At 41.2% G+C, this 15,868-nt stretch overlaps 1 protein-coding gene across 13 annotated transcripts in view; it reads left to right on the forward strand.

Annotated features, from left to right (window-relative positions):
- The window catches only part of MRPS27 (mitochondrial ribosomal protein S27), a 125,284-nt gene that overhangs the window by 72,499 nt on the left and 36,917 nt on the right, over positions 1–15,868 (forward strand). For all 13 annotated transcript variants that reach the window (XR_003431654.1, XR_003431650.1, XR_003431647.1 and 10 more), the window contains exons 5-10: positions 98–212; positions 3,669–3,747; positions 6,777–6,892; positions 10,608–10,710; positions 13,043–13,185; positions 15,199–15,372. Coding sequence is in view for 2 of the 13 variants with exons in the window: in XM_027100880.1 (XP_026956681.1) it covers positions 98–212; positions 3,669–3,747; positions 6,777–6,892; positions 10,608–10,710; positions 13,043–13,185; positions 15,199–15,372 (730 nt within the window). In the remaining 11 variants the exon portion in view is untranslated. The remainder of the gene's footprint in view (positions 1–97; positions 213–3,668; positions 3,748–6,776; positions 6,893–10,607; positions 10,711–13,042; positions 13,186–15,198; positions 15,373–15,868) is intronic.

Here is a 15,868-nt window from a genome sequence, read left to right on the forward strand (position 1 = left end):
CATTGACTGCACATCCGGACCTGCTGATGGAAGAGGGATTTTGGCATTGACATTTAAGAGTGAACCCCAGTTTTCTCTCTTCTTATGCTTTATTTAGATTTCGACACAGCCCCAACTGCTGGTACCTGAGAGATTGGACTATCCACACCTGGATTAGGCAGTGTCTAAAATATGGTGCACAAGACAAGGCCTTATATACCCTTGTAAATAAGGTGAGTGGTTTCCTGGCATTTGCAGCTTATTCTCCTGAGTTTAGGTGATTTGGTGTTTGTACCATTACAGAACAGCAGAGAATAGTACAAGAAGTAACTTTTAAATTTATTTGCCCTCAGAAAATCTTTTTAGAATGGAGCTGGTATAAATTAACCTGCCCATTAACAATAAACATTCCGGTAGCTGTGGCTGTTCCAAGCACAGTGACTTAAAAATGGAGTGGTAAAAGCAAAAGGTAATCTAATCACAAGAACTTTGTCGGTGGTCATTTCATTCTTGATCCCTAAGTCTTGGATTTTTTGCCTAGTTCCCTTTGGTGAAGTTTAGAGAAAAAGACGTGACCGTTTTGCTGGAGTGTGATCTCCAGAGCATTCAGATCATCTTACACATTTTTAAGAAGACAGACTTCCTAGGTTATTCAAAACATGTCTTCCTAAGTCCCTGACTCCTCCCCTCAAGCCCCAGAGCCCCTATGATTAGGGTCTTTCTGCATGTTATACTCTACCCAAGGGTTGAGTCTTCATTCCCTTCATAGTATGAAATAAGTACAAAATAAGCAAAAGTTTAGAATGTTATTATTGTGAGTCTCAAGCTACAATCCTAGCTTGACCCTTAACAAGACTTTAACAGTATTTCTGTGGAAATGTATTATTTCTGTAGTGTCACTGGACCTTCTATGGCAGACCTCAAAAAGAAATACTAATTTTGGTTTTGGGAGTTCTTGTTCCCATGACTTGGGCCTAATTTAACTTATACATTTCAGATCGTTTGTGTGTGAGATGTTGTATTGGGTATGGCATTGTCCCAAAAAAGGAGCAATGTCCTGTCCTTTCCCTCGGAAAGCTTATAATTTAATAAAGTAGATAAGCAGGTTCACTGATAAATCTAATATTAGGCCCCAGGGGAAGGACTGGATTAAATCTTGCTCTTCACTTCAGACTTTAATGACACAGATCATACTCAAAGAAGAAGATCCCTATGAAAACAAAACAAGAAGTTCTGGAAAGACAAAAAATGTCTATCTCATTTTCTACTCTTACTAGTCTTTTAGTGGAAAGAACACCAGACAAGGAGTCAGAAGACCCAAGCTTAACCTCATAAATTCTACCAATTGCTCATAACTTCAGGCAAATAGTAATTTTATTCTTCTAGGTCTTAGTTTTTTCAACTCTTAAGTCAAGTGAGTTGTACTAAATCAGTGATTTCCAGCCCTGGCTGCCTGTTAGAATCACACAGAAGCTTTTAAAAATTATAGATGCTTTTCTCCATCCCCAAGATTCTAATTTAATTTAATCTTCCTGGAGCCCAGCCATTGGTATTTTTTTTATTGTTTTTTTAAAAAATAGATTTTATTTTTTTGGAGCGGTTTTGGGTTCACAATAAAATTGAGCAGAAGGTACAGAGATTTCCCACATGTTCCCTGTCCCCACACGTGCACAGCCTCCCGAGTGAGCCATTTGTTACAACTGATGAACCTACATTGACATATAATCACCCAAAGTCCATAGTTTACATTAGGGTTCACTCTTGATGTTGTACATTCTATGGGTTTAAACAATGTATAATGACATGTATCTACCATTGTAGTATCATACAGACTAGTTTCACTGCCCTTAAAATCCTCTGTGCTCTGCCTTTTCATACCTCATTGGTGTCTTTTTAAAGCTCCCAAGCTGATTCTCATTTGCAGTCAGTGTTGAGAATCACTGACCAGTTGATTTCTAAGGTTCCTTCTGGCTTTAATGATTTATCATTCTAAGATATTTTGTTTTTACCCTGCCTTAGGGATTAGTGCAGATTTGGTTGACTGCTTTGATGAATTTAAACACTGCTCATGAGCTACAACCTTTAAAGCAATGGATTCTAAACTTTTTTTCCATTTCGGCACATCTGAGGCATTCTGCACAGCGTGCTGGTAATAGTGGCTCAGTTCAGCAGTGATTTGCAACTGGGGTTTAGGGTTATCAGAATTTCTAAGGGGATGGGTATAATTGGAAAAAAAAGAATTCCTCAGGTGTTTCTGGTGGTTGACGGGGGGTGGGGGGGATGAGCCTACTGAATTAAGGATTTAAAACAGACACATGACCACAGCCTAGACCATTAGTAGTCAGACTTGATTGTGCGTGCAAGTCACATGGGAGCCATGGCAACTTCAGGCTTCTTGGGTCTTTAAAAACTAGTCTAATAGACAAGAGATAACAGATGCTGACAAGAATGTGGCATTGTGCATTGTCGACAGGAATGTAAATTGGTACAGCCAGTATGGGAAACAGTATGAAGGTCCCTCAAGAAATTAAAAATAGAACTACAATTTGATCCAGCAATCCCACTTCTGGGTATAAATCCAAAGGAGATGAAATGACTATCTCAAAGAGATACCTGCACCCCCATGTTCATTGCAGCACTATTCACAATAGCCAAGCCGTGGAAACAACCTAAATGTCCATTTACAGATGAATGGATAAAGAAGATGTGGGGTGTGTGTATATGAACATATACATACAATGGAATAGTTAGCCATAAAAAAGAAGATCCTGCCATTTGAGACTACATGGACAAACCTTGAGGGCATTATGCTAAGTAAAATAAGTCACTCAAAGAAAGACAAATACGTCATGATCTCACTTATATGTGAAATCTAAAAAAGCGGAACTCATAGAAACAGTGTAGAATAATGGATGCCAGGGACTGAGAGGACAGGAGAAATGGGGAGAGGTTGGTCAAAGGATACAAACTTCCAGTTGTAAGATGAGTAAGTTCTGAGGATCTAATGTACAACGCGGTGACTGTAGTTAACAGTACTGTATTGTATACTTGAAAGTTGCCAAGAAAATAGATCTTAAATGTTCTCACCACTGCCACCACCAAAAAAATGGTAATTATGTGAGGCAATGAATTTGTTAACTAGCCTTATAGTAATAATCATTTTGCAATATATATGTGTGTTAAATTATCATGTTGTACACCTTAAAGTTACACAATGTTATATGACAATTATATCTTAATAAAGTTGGAGAAAAAGCGCTCTAAGGACCAGAAAATGCTGCATAATGTGTTAATGTGTGCTTTCTCATGGGAGTCCATTTTTGCATTGATATTCATACCTTCTGAAAAGAATCACTGAACGAGTGCAGTATGGTGGTTTTTTATTGTCTTGGTTTGGTTTGGGGTTTTTTTAAGTTATGATGAAGTGTTAGAATTGAGCTTTATTTTTCAGACGTCAGTTGTCTTATATCAGACACCCACTCACAACTTTCTCACCCTGACCAACAGTTCCAGTTACCAAACGGCATGAGTCACAGCTTCTGTTTCACCATCCCAGATGCTGTGAAATGATAGTCAGATATTTTACAGCTAACGGTGCCAAGGTTTTTCCTGAATAATACATAGGCATAAATTATAAACTGAATTCAATGAATATTTTTTCCCTTATCTCACTTTTATTTTCATTACAGGTCCAATATGGTATTTTTCCAGATAACTATACATTTAATTTACTGATGGATCATTTCATAAAGGAAGAAAATTACAAAGGTAAGAAACCAAACCCAGTTCCATGTATAATGGATCTTCAGTTCCCAAAGGGAAGTAAATGTAGGCACTTTCACTTTTTTTATTTCTTAATGACTCTCTACATCACTCTTTCAGTCAGAAATAGGTGCGTAGTTGATTTACCACACCAGTTGGCCAGATAGGAGAACCATATTCAGGTCTTTTTTCCTCTGAGTTTCTGAAGTTTATTTGTTCATGTCTCTTTGGGCAAAGGACAATGAATTTAGTGAAGCAATAAACCTTGCCTGAGCTTCCATGGCTAGTTAAGATTATATTAATTCAGCTATTAGCTTGACTTTTTTAAGCACCATTTGCTAACTTCCTTTATTTAAATCACAGTTGTTACAGCATGTGAAGTGTGTAAGTATAAAATCTTATATACTGGAGAGAGTAGTACCCTCTCTATGAAGGAAAGTCATTTCACCTCCCTAGGCTTTTGTTCCCCCTTCTCTAAAGTAAGTGCATTGGTGAACTCTGAGATCTCTTTACCCCCAAAATCCTCTGACCCCATGGAATTAATTTAAAGTGGCTCTTACCTTCAGCTACAGTAAGGGAGGCCAAGGAAAGGTGCGGATGTGGCAGACCCCACAGAGCAGTCAGGTGGAGCCCTGCCAGTCTCCAGTGGACAGGGAAGGGTAGTACAGCACGCTCGTGCTTGCAGCTACGCAGACAGTGAAGAAGGAAAGAGGAGGCCATGCCGTTGTGTAAAGACACACACTGGCTTCCCCTTCCACCATTTCATCCTCAGGCTTGGTTCTGAGGAGTCATGCCTGTGTTAGGGTAGTCACTACCTCAGGAATGTGGATGTGGACTGGTGGTCACTTATGCTTTTATGACACCTGTGATTCCTGTCATTGGGTTACATCCTCTTGTTCCTGCACACCAGCACCCTCAGCCTTTTCCATTGCGTCACTGCCTGGACTCAGTGATGAGGCTGGGGACCTGGGGACCGGGGACCTCTCTCCTTTCTCTTCTCCGGGCCTCTGCTTTATCTTCTCTCTCATAAGGCTTGCAGTTGTTGACTGCCTAAAAATATTTGCTGTGCATTATTATTATTATTATTATTTTTTTTTTGCGGTATGCGGGCCTCTCACTGTTGTGGCCTCTCCCGTTGCGGAGCACAGACTCCGGACGCGCAGGCTCAGCGGCCATGGCTCACGGGCCCAGCCACTCCGTGGCACGCGGGATCCTCCCGGACCGGGGCACGAACCCGTGTCCCCTGTATCAGCAGGCGGACTCTCAACCACTGCGTCACCAGGGAAGCCCTGTGCATTATTTTTTGAAATGCTCATTATCCCTTATCCATTTTAAACATGGACTTCCTGAATTCAACTAAAAGATAATTAGCTTTTGCATGTTTCATCGTCTGTTCTCTGTGAACATCAGATTTAAGAATCCTTATTACTCTATCATTGGAAAATTATGTAGTAGCAGTTTTCTCCCCTCTCTCTTTAAAGGTAATGTTGGAAGGGTAAAAGGAGTTTTGGGTTTGGTTTTTTTCTTTTTTTTCCTTCTAAATTCAGAGTAAATAATATTGAGGATTTTTTAAAATAAAGTTTTGATGCAGATTATTATTATTTATGGCAAAAATTTAGAAAATGTTATACTTTTTATTGCTAAAATAGGAAATACCCAAGTATATAAATAATTACGGAGGAAAAGGAAATTACTTATACAGATCAACCTAATTTCACTTCCCAAGCCGACTGAAATGAATATAAATTAGAGATAAAATAAATTTGATTTATTTTTCATGTGTAATTTTGGATTCAGTATTGAACAGTTGGCAAAACAGATTTTTTTTAAACTGATTTGTAACTTTGTGTTCTTTTAAAATGTCGGTTTGTTGGTGAGATGGGAGTGTTGTTTGTTTAATCTCTTCCAGGTTCTTATTTTGCTACTGACTGACTGGGTGACTCCTCCCTGGTCTGCCTGTCTATCTCAGTTTCCCTGTTTGCAAAAAATATATAGAAATTCTTGGCTGTGGCCTCATGTAGAACCATGACAACACACACAAAACCAGCTGGCTAGCAACAGCTGCAAATCAGTGCTAACTCTTATGCAGCCCTATATGCAAAAATCGGTTAACAGAACAGCTCAGTCAGTTATTCAAAAACATTTGTTGTGCCTGTGTTATGTGCAGGCACCATATTTTAAACCAATATTAACATTCTCTGATTTAACAACAAATACTAAGGGAAAGAAATTGTTTGAATTTGATTTTCTTGCCTTCTGCCTATGTTGTGAAATATTGAGGGACAATAAATCAGACCTTGCTTACGGTCTGGTCTCCTATGATCAGCATTCATATGAAAACAGATATCTTCTATGTTACACTCACGGAATTATAACTTATGAATAAGCATTTCCTTTCCATTCTTTCAATTCTTTTAAATTGAGCCTGATTGTCCTTTTTGTAGTCATCAGTTTTCTGTCTTTGAAATAATACCTGAGATTTAGAATTGTCTCTAGCATTTGTTCTCTTTTGCCCAAACAGGGAGAAAATTCCAGAACATACAGTGGGGCAGTCAGCCAAGCCCCCTCTCTACTTGTCAGGGTGACCTGGAAAATATATTTGCCTCCTTTCTGTATGCCTTAGCTCTTCCAGCTGATGGACATGATGCCTTAAATTTGCTTCACAGTTTATGAGGCATTTTCACATGTATTATTTTGTTGGACTGTCAACAGTCTTGTGATGTATGTGGGACAAATGGTATTTTAACATCATGAAGATGATATTGAGAAATTGAGTGGTTTATTTGACATCCTTGAGGACAGTGATACAATAGCACCTGATTCAGTACACAGTAGTGTGTACAATAGAAGCTGAAGACTTGGGAAAGACCTAGTTTATGGAAGAACTAGGACCAGAGCCCACATTTCTTAACTTCTTAATTCTGTTTATTTTTCTGTCATGCCCCACTTTTTAAGAGTGTTTATAGTTAAATACAGGTTTGATGATGTTACCTAAAACTAATTACCTCTCATTTTTACTTTGATCTTCTTTCCAGATGCTCTGTCTGTGGTTTTTGAGATCATGATGCAAGAAGCTTTTGAGGTTCCCTCCACCCAACTCCTCTCCCTCTACGTTTTATACTACTGCCTGGCAAAGAAGACAGACTTCAGTGTAAGTGCTCTACCTTAAAGCAGCAGTGAGAGCCTTAGAAGAAGCAAGCAGTGGCTGCTCAGTAGTGATGTGGGCACCAGAGGAAACCTCTGCCCTCAGCATCTGGAAAAAGATGCCTGATGTATAGCGCTGTGGCCCCGTACAACCAGGAATGAGTATTCATCCTGTACATTTTAGGTACTGGGCTCTAACAAAGTGGAATTGGACATTCTTCCACTCGGAAGAATCTCAAGGGAAAGTCCTTATGTGCATTCTGAGTCTTGAGCTAGGCTAAGTGCACCTCACACGTGCAGAAGTAGGTAATCGATGATCAGTGAGAGCTGGACATGGCATACCAACGAAGCAGTGAGGCAGCCAGCTTCGACCACGACCTCAGGTATTAAATACTCATTGTTTAATTTATGTCAGTATTTTCCTAAGGTTGCTCTGGGTCAGTCCAGAAGACTAGGTTTGGTTTCATCTCTTAGGTTAGGATATTTAGTCATTGTTTATTGCTATCCTAAGAATAACAACGGTAACAACAACAATAGCTAATACTTAAATGGCACTTACTTTACACCAGGCTGTGTTCTTGGTGTTTTAGATTTATTAATTCATTTAATCCTCACAACTCCATGCAGATGAGAAGACTGGGGCACAGAGATGTTACATAATAGCCACCCAGCTAGTAGGTGATGAAGCCACCTGGTGAAGCCAAGCAGCCTGGCCCTACAGTCTGCCCTTAACCTCAGATGTAACACCAAAAACTACTACTTTGGGTAGGAACTGAAAAGCTCATTTAGTCTAGCCCCCATTCTAAAAAAATTTATTGTGTGTTTTGTTTTTGTAAGATGAATGTCATAGCCTATGGCACACCTCACATTCATTAGTTCATTAAATATATATTGAGCAACTACTACATTCCATACATTTCAAGTGCTCCTTATACAGTGGTGAGCAAAAGTTTCCTTCTTACAATCTAAGATGAATATAGGCATTTAAAACAAACACACGAATATAAAATGATGACTATAATGATCACTACAAAGACGTCTTCTATGAAAAGCCTGTATGGTAGTGAGTTTTTGTTTGTATTTTAAACTTGTTAGGAAAGCCTTCTTCCTTAAGGAAATATTTCCTGAGTTAATATTTGAAGAATGAATAGGAATTAACAGACTGAAGAGAGGGAGAACAATCCAAAAAGAGAAAATGACATGTGCAAAAGTCCTGTGGCAGAAAGAACATGCTGAGCAGAAAGGGGCTGGCAGAAGCTAGGAAGATAGTGTAGCTGCCACAGAGAGAATTGTAGGGTGAGATGAGATTGCAGAAGGTAGGTCATGCTAAGCTGTTTCATCTACATTCTAAAAATAGTGAGAAGCCACTGAGAAGTTTTAAGCAGAAGGGGTGGCATGATCAGATTTGTGTATCTGGGCTGTAACATGGGTAGGAGGTTAGATCAGGGCCAGGGTGGTTATGGTCAGAGCACGTAGGAGACTATCATGGTCGTCTGAGTAAGAGTAATGGTAGTGTGGGGACCAGAATGTGGTGGAGTTACAAAGTAGCCGATGACCGTATCTAGGAGGCAAAGAGCATGATGAGGAAGGAAGTAGATGTGGAGGCAGGGAGGTGGGGGTGAAGTCTGACCTCCTCAGTTTCTGCCTGGTGTATCTGGACAAAAGGGTCACCATGTGTTTGCAAAGACTTCTTTTGATGAGGAAGATCATTAATTTGGCTCTGAATATGTTGCATTTTGAGATACCTTTGAGACAGTCAAGAGATTTCACAAGGGAAATTGGCATCTTAATGGAAAAATCTGGACTGGAGATGTAATTTACAAATCCATGTGTAAGTGTCTGCAGACGAGCCACAGGCCAAAAGGAGAGTCAGGAATGTGTTGGAACAAACACCGTGGGAGGAGGTGGTCTGCATGTAGAATGCTCCTCAGAGGGTAGGTGAGACGAGGACTTTTATGAAATGCGTTGAACTTAGTGGTGTGAGGGCCATAGAGTAATGGAGCAGGAAACCAAATTGGAGTGGATTGTGGAGTGAGTCCGAGGTGCAGAAAGGAGACAGTGAGCATCAGCGGTGTTTTGAGATGTCTGGCTGTGAAGGGGAGTGGAGGGAGGAAGGAGAGAAGGAGGGTTTGCTTTGTATTAATGGGAGAAGCTGAAGCATGAAATGAGAAAACCTTGAGGACGTTGGTAAAATAGCTCCTGATTTAGTCCATAATAGTACATAGAGTAGAAGGTAAAGGCTTGGAAGAGACCTGATATTTTACGTTAACACATAACTAGCCTTTCATCTAAGCAGCAGTGGTTGTATTTTTCCCAATCAACCAAAAAATCTCTAACACATCCATTTGCTTTCATTCATCTTTGTAAAAGTGCTTTTGGAAGAATCACCATTGCAGCACCATCACCATCCCTGCTCAGTTCTTGCACAGCAAGGACGCTGCTCATTTGGCTTTTAGCCCCTGTTGCACCCTGATACTATAGGTCATGTTTTTCCCTAAAGAAAAGAAAAAATGCTTCTAAGCCTCCTTCTTAACTTTTCCCTGGGCCCCTTTTCATGCAGTTTTTGTGGGGGAAAATCAAACCTCCAAGGGATTTGCTTTCGCAAGTGAAATGACCTGGTCCTTCATTGCCAACTCTCTTGCTTATGTGTACTGCAGAAGCCCCTGAGGAGGCTTTGCTTTTCTCCCAAGGTCTTTGCTTGTTTCAAAGGTTTAGAAAAACCTTAAGAAATTGCACTTGCATTGCACGAAGGTCATTCCCAATAAAGAGGTTTGGGTGCCCCTTAACACCTTGGGTACCCCACTTATATACCTGGTTGCAGTTGTAGCTTGCACACTTTGTTCATTCTCTGACCAGCGCAGGGCCACCTGAGCTTTGCGTTCTGTATTTCCAAGCTGGAACAAAGGCTTAGGCCGCTGTGTGCTCCTACTGCACCAGCACCGAGAAGATCACAGCCCTCGTCTGGGGAGTTGCCAAGGCTCTCCTCAGGCCTACCTTTACAGTAAGTCCCCCGTCCCTGCTGTTGCTAGTCTGCAGCAGCCTTAGCAATGCTTGTACTTTGCCCCTTCTTTTCCCGTGTCTCATAAGGCTTCAATTTTATTGAAGTGTAATTTTGCACCCTGGATTGAAAGAAATGATTGCCAAGTGTTTCTGATTGCCTAATTGATTTTTGAGAGGCGTAAATCTATCTAAAGGCAGCCTAATAGTTATATTTATTTGAACACTGTGAAGTAGAAGGAGTCTTATTGCTGAATTGTTTAAAATTCAAAAAGCTTGCTCTGTCATTTCATAGCAGTGTGAGTACAGGGCTAACAGCATGGGTAATCTTTGTTGATTGTCTCGAGGCAATGCTGGTCCAGAGTGTACGCTTTATTTTTATTTTGTTTTGCTTTTCTGATAGTAAAAGGAACTCTTACTCACTGCCCCAAATTTGGAAAGTAATGAAAAGTACAAAGAAGAAAACCAAAATTGCTTGTAATTTCACTGCCCAGAAATCTGTTAACATATTGGGCATTTCTGTTCTGTATTTTTCATTAAACATAAATATCTTTTCTTTCCAAAATTAGAATTATAATGTACCTTTAGTTTTGTTATTTTGCTTCTTTTACTTAATGTTATAACATGTTCTTTTTTCCTCTGTGTCATTAAAAATCACATTTTTGCGTACAAAATGCATTTATGCATTGCTTGGCTGCACCGTGATCTGGTATATTCTGTTGCAGTGGGAAGAGGAGAGGAACTTCGGTGCATCCCTGTTACTCCCAGGCCTAAAGCAGAAGAATTCGGTGGGGTTGAGTTCCCAGTTGTACGGCTATGCGCTTCTTGGTAAGCTGGAGGTCCTTACAAACATTGTTCTTCATGGATAGAACTGATGCATTCTTTTACTTCATAATAAAATTATAATTTGATTTAAATTTGCGAGTGAAATTCCAATACAGCTTTCATTTTTAGACATAAAACTAGACTTTGATGGCCTTACAGTTATGACCTAAGACAATAAAGTGGGTTCTAAAACCTCCCACCACTGGCAAGGTGAGAATTAGTTCTGATGGCTCTCGATTATATTTAGTGGTGATCAGTGTGAGGAAGGGATAAAGAAAGGAAAGTTCTGACCCTCTTTTGGGAGAACTGGCCAGTAGGATCTTTCCCATTATTAACAAAGATCTTTCTGTCTCTTAAATCTAAAGTCCAGGAGGAAAGAAATTAAGAGTTGGAGTTGAACCCATATCCTTGGTATTGTTTTCAGGTGTGAGGGAAGAGAAACTCAGAGAGCACATCCAGCAGCACTTGGGAAAGCAGAGAGGGGCTCACTGGTGCAATGTGGCTGTGCCACACACAGGACAGCTAGCTCTGCTTTAGACCCCGGATTGCATGAGAATCAGACAGTCAGGAGGGCAAAGCCTTCTGAGGAGCAGCCTCGGCACTTGGGTTGTGTGGAATCTGGGCAAATAACATTCACCCTAAATGTGCATAAAATGTGTCCCGATTTACACAGGTTTATTAAATGCATGTTATTTCATTATCCTTGCAGTCTCTCTCCTAAGTAGGTAGGCATTTGAGAAAGTCCCTTCTGATCATACATTGTGTCTGCTTACCTTTGTTTTCTGAAAATCATCTAAGTTATAGCAGTTTGACTGCTTTTGGAGTTGATCTTCACCAATAAAATGTAGTGTGGCATTCTCAGATGCTGATTCTGATAGAAACTGACTCAGAGAGAGGACTTCATCAGGCTGGTGATCAGACTAACAAAAGAGTTGACCACTCTTTTTAAAAATCATTTTCTCTTTACTTACCATCTACTTTTGATATTGATTTACACGTTTTTGGCCTTTGCCTTCAGATGAGCACTCAGGATTGTTACACTGCATGAATTGGCCGGGAAGTTGTCAAGGCTAAGAAAATGTACTTTGTTGTTCCTGTTGCTAAGCAGAGGCCCGGGTGTTTTGGGTCTGGGAGCATCAGATCCAAAGCCCTTTGCTCTCACTGTGTCCTGTGCTGCGCAGCCTCATTCACCTCTGACAGAAGCAGCTTCCCAGAACGTGACTGCAGCCAACCCCAAGCATCTTACAGATCTAAAATTAGCTGTCACCTGATGAGCTTTGTCTATTTATGTTCCACTACAGCTTTCCCAAATCCTCCTTCCCGGGAAAGATAAGTGAAGGTAGATTTAAGACCTGGCAGCTCAAGGTGACTTTGGTCATTAGTGCAGAAGTTTCTGTTCCCCAGGAGTCCAGAGACAGCCCCTGTCCTCACTCGGGGACCTTGCTGCCAGCCATGTTTTAAGCTCCAGTTGTGATTGTTTGAGGTACCAAGAGAAACATTCATGTCCTGAGACCCAAAAGGATGAATGAGGACTATACGATTTAAGTACTGATGAACCTCAAATAAAGGAAAGGAGAGCAAAGTGAGATTTTTTTTTTTCATAAAGAGTATTTCATGGGGTGTTTTGGAGCATTTTGAAAAATGTCAAACATTTCCTGGCAGGGGACGTTGTCAGACGTTGACAAGATTTCCACTGTAAAAAAGTTGTGGAATTTCTTTTTCAGAGGAAGATTTTGTTCTTGAAACAAAACTAGTATTTCAGTTGTTTGACTTGTTTTGTCAGGGTAGTTTCACTTAGAGGCAGATATAACAACCTCTGTAGGGACTTCCCTGGTGGTCCAGTGGGTAAGACTCCACACTCCCAATGCAAGGGGCCTGGGTTCAATCCCTGGTCAGGGAACTAGATCCCACATGCATGCCGCAACTAAGAAGTCCGCATGCCGCAACTAAAGATCCCACGTGCCGCAACTAAGACCTGGCATAGCCAAATTTAAATAAATAAATAAAAAATAAATAGCAACGTTTGTAAATTTCCCTCAACCCTTTGATTCATATATCCTCATGATGATCTCCAGTAGTCCAAATGAAAAAGAGGAAAAATAAGTTCACATGACTTTATACTGAAAGGTGTATACATAGAATTTTACATTTTTCATCATACATCCAAAGTGTCCCCATTCACTGGGTGGGATGAGGCTCTTGGTATAGGTTTGAAACGATCCTTCTCTATTTCTAGAGCTGCCAGTTAAGTATTCGCTTGTGCCTTCAAGTCCTCCGTCTCAGACATAGTGGGAAGCCACAGCTGAGCCTTCTTTTTTGTTCTTTTTGGCCACAGGGAAGGTGGAATTGCAGCAAGGGCTGCGGGCTGTGTACCATAACATGCCCCTGCTGTGGCAGCCAGGGTACCTCAACAGAGCCCTTCAAGTAATGGAGAAGGTGGCCTCCTCCCCAGAAGACGGAAAACTGTGTAGAGAAGCGGTAAGTTCCCTGTCTCTAATTCAGTGGGATTTATCATCTCCTGTTACTCATAAGTCAAGCTTTGGATTTGTTTTCCTTGTCTCCCCCATGCCCCACTTTCTTTATCTCTATAGAATCATGTACTTATTCAGGTGAAAAGGAGTGAAAAACCACAAACATTCTCAATGTTACTGACAAAAAGCACTAGACAATAAGATTGATGTTGATTTTATAGTTCACTATCTGGGAGGAAGACCATTCCCCTTCCCTAAAATTCAAACTGAATTCTGTAAAATACTGTTTAATTCCGCCCGACCCCTAAAGTAAAACCTCAGTAGGAGCTTGAGAGGTTAAGATTTCATTTTTAATTTTTGGCATTTCTGTCTCCTCATTTAGTCCCCGGAGCCTAACTACCTGTCAGTTTTTTCCATCATACAAGGTCTCAAGAAATGAGTCTAGGGACTAGAGACGGCACTGTCTTTCTTTCCTTCCATTAAACTATTCTGTGGTGAATGCATGATGCTGAGGAGATCTGGACCAAATGTTCCTTTCATAGTTCTAAGGCGTTCACTTTGCCTGGACTAGGACACTGTCCTCCCACCAGCCTCAAAGCTCATCCCTCTTGGTCACCTTGGGCTCTTGACACTACGAAGTTACTAGAGTGAGCTCAGGCTACAGGAAAGCACGCGACGAGCTTACACCCGATAGGGAGCCAACAGTGTTCGCTCCTGCCCAAGCAGCTGTTGTAGCCAGAGTGAGGCATAGAAGGACATCAGTTGTTTCATTACCAGGGTGTAAAAGTTAACTTTGAGCAGCTGCTTATTTGTTTTGCCTTGATGCTGATCACTAGGACTCACCTCATGGCTTCCGCGCAGTCACAGGATGCACAAGTCTGGTCCCTATACTGGCTCCTTATACTGGTGTCTAGTGAGGCCTTATGTTCTCTGCCAGACATTTACCAAGTATACACATTTCTAAATATATTTTCATGTTTTAACCCTGCTGTAGTCAGTGCTGGTGATTGAAAACACAAAATTATACATAAATGCTTTGCCAGGGAAATACTCCTTCCAGTTGGAGACAGATTTGCGTTGTTTGTGTTCTGACTTCATAGGAATGTGATTCAGATGTCAGCAAGAGTGGGATATGTGTCACATATATGTATGTGTATATGTATATATATGTATATCCTACATACACATTTGGGTATAAGGTATTAGTGGCATTCAAAAGCCTTGGAGTATTTTCTGGATTTTTGTTCTGAAGTGACATGGACAGAATTAATCGTTATCCATGCAGGTGCTAATGCTGGCCTTGAGGTTGTTTCTATCCCATCTCTGATGATTAGGCCCTTTGAGGGTCGAGGGAGGTTGCCCCAAAATGAAAGTGGTAGGGGAGAGGGGTCAAAACAAAAAGAAACCTTCCGTTTTATAGTTTATTTACTTTCTAAGCCATAGAAATCACCTGTTACAATAAATTTCATGTATGCCTAGCTGGTCTTTGTCAGCAGCTTATATAGATTGACTGATCCCTAATCTCTGGATACCCTATGAGCTAAAATTTTTCTCTGAAGAAGGTCCCTGCCTAGATTCAGAGGTTTTACCGTGCATTCAAAGTGGCCCATTTTGGTTCTGGTCTGTAGTGGTTTTTCTTTCCCTTTCTCCCAATTCCAAAGCAATTGAGGAAGAAAAACATGGAAGGGGTGGTACTTCAGTACCCATCAAGCATAATTCTTGGATTCTTACCTGGGTGATTAAAAGTGAAATCAAAAGCTGCTGTGTTGATTCACTTATACAGATAATTCTGAGCTTGCTTATTGTTCCATTTGTTTTGTACTAAGTGTTCATGCCATGGGACAGGGTGTTTCTAGTGTAAAATTATATAACCATTTCTGTTCCCTATAATTTGATAAGAGAACTCTTCTCGCAATATTTTAGATCCCAGGTTTCCCTTCCTTTCCCTTCTCCAGCCTCCCTTCCCAGTGCTTTCAGGGCCACAGGATGTTTAATCTCTGCCCCCCTTTCTGCTCTGCAGCTCGATGTGCTGGACAGAGCGCTGAAGGTGGCTCTGACCGCTCCGGCCCAGGGGTCTTCAGAGGACCAGCCCCAAGAAGGTGAGAAGACCCAGAGGTCAGAAGAACTGGTGGAGCAGCTGGATGTGGAGGAAACTGAACAGTCCAAGCTTCCCCGTTACCTGGAACGATTTGAGGTGAGTTGTAGCAGAATTGAGTCCCTCTCAGCTGTGCATTAAGCATGCTTCTCTGCCATGGTGGTAGACCAGCAGTCCTTTCATGCATCAATGTCACACACAAGGGCATTAAAAACTGATATCAAAAATCACATTGTTGGGCTTCCCTGGTGGCGCAGTGGTTGAGAGTCCGCCTGCCGATGCAGGGGACACGGGCTCGTGCCCCGGTCCGGGAAGATCCCACATGCCGCGGAGCAGCTGGGCCCGTGAACCATGGCCGCTGAGCCTGCGCATCCGAAGCCTGTGCTCCGCAACGGGAGAGGCCACAACAATGAGAGGCCCGAGTACCGCAAAAAAAAAAAAAAAAAAACACATTGTTATTGCTTCACACAGGAAGTGGTCTTAAAAGAAACAAATGGAATTCTTATGCTCCTTTTCATACTTGAGCGAATCGGTCACAGTTTTCCTAAGGCAGCATGTCATTATCCGCTACTCATCCCTGACGTCTGCCTGATGG

This window comes from Aethalodelphis obliquidens, unplaced genomic scaffold, assembly GCF_003676395.1.
Source record: "Aethalodelphis obliquidens isolate GAN/ISIS:26980383/991018 unplaced genomic scaffold, ASM367639v1 scaffold4, whole genome shotgun sequence".
Taxonomy (NCBI): Eukaryota; Metazoa; Chordata; class Mammalia; order Artiodactyla; family Delphinidae; genus Aethalodelphis; species Aethalodelphis obliquidens.